The 5,312-nt window shown below is 56.1% G+C and overlaps 1 protein-coding gene across 1 annotated transcript; it reads left to right on the forward strand.

Moving 5' to 3' along the window:
* The first annotated feature begins 334 nt into the window (after window positions 1-334).
* On the forward strand, window positions 335-4,869 carry CCL21 (C-C motif chemokine ligand 21). The gene is made up of 4 exons (XM_048504531.1): window positions 335-464; window positions 1,692-1,827; window positions 3,505-3,628; window positions 4,479-4,869. Exons 1-4 carry the CDS (start codon window positions 392-394, stop codon window positions 4,491-4,493), a joined length of 348 nt encoding a protein of 115 aa, XP_048360488.1. The 5' UTR covers window positions 335-391; the 3' UTR covers window positions 4,494-4,869.
* The last annotated feature ends 443 nt before the right edge of the window (window positions 4,870-5,312 follow it).

Genomic DNA, 5,312 nt, shown 5'->3' on the forward strand with positions numbered 1-5,312 from the left:
AGGCAGCGTTGGCCTGGTGAGTCCTTCGTGGGGGTCCCGGGTGGCTTTTCAGGGGCTGGCCCTGGCGACCCCCTGGGCAGAGGTGCTGGGTTGACCGGATGGATGCGCACAGGTCCGGGAAGCGAAGGCGGGACGGAGGCGGGACGGGACGCGCAGGGCTGGGGCGCAGGGGCGGGAGGAGGCGAGCGAGGGCCGGGACTCTGCCTCGGGACAGGACAGCAGCCCCGCCCGCCGGGGGGGGGGTCTTGAGGGCGGCAGGCGGGGGCGAGTGGCTGCCGAGGGCGGCGCCAGGAAAGCGAAAGGCCGCCCCCCGGGGGCTATAAAGGGGGCTGCCGCCCGCTGCGCCCCCCAGCCGCCCTGCCTGCCTGCCTGCCTGCCCGCCCCTGCACTCATGGCTCCGCGCCCCACCGTCGTCCTGCTGGCCCTCCTGGCCGCCGCCCTGCTGGCCCTCCTGGCCGGCCCAGGTAGGCGCTCCGTCCCGGCGGGAGGAGGGGGTGGGTGGCGCCCGGCGGGCCGTGCCTGCGCTGGGGCGCTGCGCGGATCCACTGCGCCGGCCGCCGGCCTCTCTGTCCTTGGCGAGCGCAGCCTTGGGGGCAGAGCCGGACCCGTCAGGATCGTAGCGGGACCAGCGTTCCTTTGATTTTCTCTGACGGGGTGGGAGACGTGGAACTCGCGGCCACCAGCTTAGATGGGCGCAAAAGAGGACGGGGGGAGGGGAAGGCTGTGGGCTGCTGCTTAGCATGGTAGCCACGGGGGGCGGGGAGGGTTCCCGGTTCATACAGGAGTCAGGAGGGCCCTGGTTGACAGGGTTTGGAGGGGGGGGGGCGTCTGTGAGAAAGCGCTGTTGTCCTTAGCACCCACACTTTGGGGGGGGGGTGTCCCTTTGGGCATCCTGTGACAGGTCTCCTTAGGAAACAGGGTGCAGGACCAAATGGGCAGACCCTTGGGCTCCCGCCCCACGAGGCAGCCTTCTCCATGAGCTTGCAGGCATCTCTTCACAGCCATAAAGGGAGAGGTGGGGGGGGGGGGGGTCCTTGGTCTGTGCTTTAGCCTTAAAGGGGTCCTCCAATGGAGAACCTTGACTGGTGGGGGATTTTTTTGGGGGGGGGAGCAGGCAGACGTTAGTTTCTATGCCTGTCTGTAAGGGATAGACATTTGGGGGGCAGGGGGAGAGAAAGAGAGGTTAAATGAGCTGACATTCCCAGAAAGCTAAATTGTGTCCCCAGCACTATGCTCTGGGTTCGTTCCATCCTCCTGCAGGAATCTGCCACGTCCGCGTACAGAGCCCAAAATTATACCCAGTTTGCAGATGAGGAGACTGAGAGGCTGAAGCTGGAGGTTCCTGAGGCCCCCCCCCCCCCCCCGGTGTTCAAAGTCGAGCGGTAATTTGAACACAGATCTCCACAAACCCCCAAATAGCGGCTCATGGGCCCATTCTGTCCCCAGAAGTCTGCGGGAACCTTAAAGACTAACAAGATGTTATTCTAGATGGAGTCTCGGCCGAGTGGAGCCCAATTTGCCTTTCAGGGGCCGCACGAGCCTGGGCCATATTCGTTGCAAGAGAGCAGCGTGTCTACCTGTGCAGAGTGGTCATGTAGCTGGAGGAATCCTCCTGCCGGACCCCCGTGCCCCAGGGGGCTTGCAGCTGAGCCCTTGAAGTCGCCTGAAGACCCCTCTCTCTTCCGATGCAGGGAACGCAGACTCCAGCCAGGACTGCTGCCTCAAAGTTCCTCCTCCATCCTGGCGTTTCTCTCAGAAAATGAAGGACAAGCTGGTCGATTACCGCATCCAGGATCCCTCAATGGGATGCCAGCTGGAGGCTATTGTGTGAGTAGACCCCGGCAGGGAGGGAGGGAGGGTGGACGGGGGCCTGAATCATGGGATCCTCTTCATGCCCCCAGCGTTGTGAACCTTCTGCACCCCTTTGCTCTCTCTAAAACCTCTCCAGATTCTTCTTCCTGACAGGCCCCTTCCGCACAGGCAGAATAATGCCCTTTCAGTCCACTTTCAATGCACTTTGAAGCTGGATTTTACTGTGTGGAATAGCCAAATCCTCTTGCAAACAATTGTGAAAGTGGATTGAAAGTGCATCATTCTGCATGTGTGGAAGGGGCCTCAGTGGGCCTGAAGCTGCCCCTGTTCCTTCACCGGTTTGCCCCTTGCTCCGGTGCACGTCCTCTCATCCTCCTTACCTGGGAGAAAGGCAAAGCCCCACCTCACACCTGCCAGTCCCAGACATAACCCAAACTTCACGTGCATACCAATTGCAGGCATTATCGTGCTCCCAAGTGGATCTTCCCTGCCCCTCGCCCGCAAATGTTGCCCCTCGGACCCTCCCAGATCTACTTGATTCAGACCTCTGCCCTGGCGAGTGATGTGGAGGACTCTGCAGGAGTGGCCCCAAAGGGCAGAATCCTGTCCGGCTGGCAAGTTGGAAGCCAACATTCTGTTTTGCAGCCTGCCAAATCAGCCAAGGAGGCTATTTGATTCGCTAACTTTTGCTCGTTAGAATTGTTCCTTTACTAAAATGCACTGGAAGGCGCTCCAAAGGGCGATCACTCCTGCACAGAGGATTATCGGCTGCCCTCTCCCCTCCTTGGAAGAACTCTATAATTCCCGAAGCCTAAAGAAAGCCCAAAATATTCCGAGAGACCCGTCTCATCCAGCACACTCTCTTTTTGAACTGTGACCATCCGGCGGACGATACAGGTCTATCAAAACTAGGACAAAGAGGCTGAGAGACAGCTTCTACTCTAGAGCTGTGGCGATGCTGAACTCCGCGGCTTCGTGTTGATGTGTTTGGGGCTGTGTAGGGCTGGGTGGAGGAAGGGGAAAGGGAGGATGGGGTATGAGTCTGGAATTGTGTGCATCGAGGAATGCTGCTGCAAAGTTCGTTGTGCGTGCACAATGACAATAAAATGCTGATGCTTATGTAGACCTTATTGCCTCCACCAACAACTTGTGGGGCAGGTGGCTATAATTCTCCTGAGGAAGTAAAGACAGTGAGCTGTCCATGGTGAGCGTCGGCCTCCTGCCGAATCTCCCAATTGTGTATTGCAGCCTCAGTCCACAAGACCGTATTAGTTCTATCAGGAACTATTGCATTGCCCACAAACTCTACTCAATGTTGGCAGAAACGTTGAGTTGCTTGGCTGTGGCTACAGACTCTTGCAGAAGTGAAACCTTGGAAGAGAAAGATGGGGGGCACTTGGGGAACCGGGAAGAGGACAGCTGGCTTTAATGGGGCAGAGAGCAAATGGCTGGGAAACGCAGAAAGTTTTCCAGATACCCCAAAGCCTTCTGCAGGCTTCGTGAGGGGTCCCCTTGCAACTTCTGAAGGCCAATTTGCCCACAAATGGGACTAGAAACTGGTTCTTCTCTCCAACTGACAAGCTAGTCGGAATGCAGAGCTGAAAGCCTGCACAGTCCATGCCCACAGCCAGATGTTCGACTGCTGTGTAGGGCCATTGTTGTGACAGTCGTTGTTTCCTTATCCTGACTCAGGTTCATCACCAAGAAGGGCCGTGAACTGTGTATCTCTCCACATGCAGCCTGGGCTTCAGGACTCAAGAGGAAAATAGATGCCAGGAATCGAAGGAGGCAGCAGCCAAGCGCCCGAGGGTCTGAGGTAGGTGTGGGGAAGGCGATCTTTGTTTGTACCTGCAGGAGGGCTTCCAATGCGGCCCAGCTGGGAAAGAGAGCCCAGTGTGGCCTCCCCATCACCACATCTAACCAGCATAATGAAAACGCCCCCTCCAAGTGTGGAAACAACCGAGCACGTGAGCAGCTGCTGTCTCTGTCCTGAAGCAGTGCGGGAGAATCTGAAAATCAGCAGCCTGTTAAAATATGAGAAAAACAGGACCCCAAAAAGTAATGAGTACAGTTTGGGTTGGGGGAGAAAAAATCAGGATGAGCAGAAAGCCAACATTTTATGTATTTTATGTGTTTTGTTTTATGTTGTGAACCGCCTTGAATTCCGTAAGTAAGAAAGGCAGCTAATAAGTGTTTTAAATGAACCAATAAATAAAATTAAACCAGTGAGGGTTTGCCTGACTAGCCTAGCTAGCCCTGAGCTCACCAGGGCCAAGGAACTAAGCACAGGCAGCTGTGGCCAGTGCGTGGGTAGGACAAAGTTGCTGCGGTTGCTGTGCAGTCAAGCAATGGCAAACCACCTCAGCTCCTCTGTTGTCTGCAATGCCACCTGGAAGGGGTTATAATTTTAGAATCCCTTTCCTGGTCTGTGACTGATAGCACTGACCCCTGTAGCGTGTACTTGACTTCTCTTTGACTTCTTGACTTCTCTTTCCCTGGCTAAATCCAGGGAAATCCTGATCCTTCCAACTGGAGACACTGGGGCTTGAACATGGGACTTTTGGTTCACTGAGCGGCTGCTCTGCTGCCTCTGAGCCACGGACTCTCCCCTCATTTAAGTCAAATAAGGTCTGTGCTTCCAAAAACGCCCATATTTTCTTTCCCAGGACTGGCAAGGCTAGATCCCAGCCACAGAGACCGACCATCCGGATGTCCACAGAGATCCCTCTGCCATTAAAGAAACGGAAGACTCCGACCGCCCCGTTGACCGCCTTCTCTGCTTCCACTTGCCTGCTTGGGATGGGAAAGGCCTCTTCCGTCTGCTTATCCCCATTGCCTGGGTTGCCCCTCTGAGAGCTTTGAGTCTTCTATTGGGTGACTCAGACTGGAAAGGTCATCTTTTTCACCCCCCAGATTAGAACCTGGAGCTAGTTGGGGTCCTGGTTTTCAACACCCCCACCCCCAGTCTATAGAAGAAGAAGAGTTTGGATTTCTATCCCCCCTTTCTCTCCTGCAGGAGACTCAAAGGGGCTGACAATCTCCTTGCCCTTCCCCCCTCACAACAAACACCCTGTGAGGTGGGTGGGGCTGAGAGAGCTCCGAGAAGCTGTGACTCGCCCAAGGTCACCCAGCTGGTGTGTGTGGGAGTGCCCAGGCTAATCTGAATTCCCCAGATAAGCCTCCACAGCTCAGGCGGCAGAGCTGGGAATCGAACCCGGTTCCTCCAGATTAGATACATGAGCTCTTAACCTCCTACACCACTGCTGCTCCCTATAGAGGGACTGCTGAGTGTCAGGATCTTAACTCAGGTCCCAGAATCAGGGCTCATCCTGAGATAATGAGGTGATTAGAAACTGGAGACCTCAGAGCATGTTCAAAGTGCATTCCTCTCACCGCTGAACAGCCACAGCCTAATCCCGACGTACCTGAGGAAGGGGGTGGTTTCTGGGCCGGTTTGACCGTTCACCAGAGATGTCCTTCAAGATGGCAGCTTTCCCTTT

The sequence above is a fragment of the Sphaerodactylus townsendi genome, linkage group LG07 (genome assembly GCF_021028975.2).
Source record: "Sphaerodactylus townsendi isolate TG3544 linkage group LG07, MPM_Stown_v2.3, whole genome shotgun sequence".
NCBI lineage: Eukaryota > Metazoa > Chordata > Lepidosauria > Squamata > Sphaerodactylidae > Sphaerodactylus > Sphaerodactylus townsendi.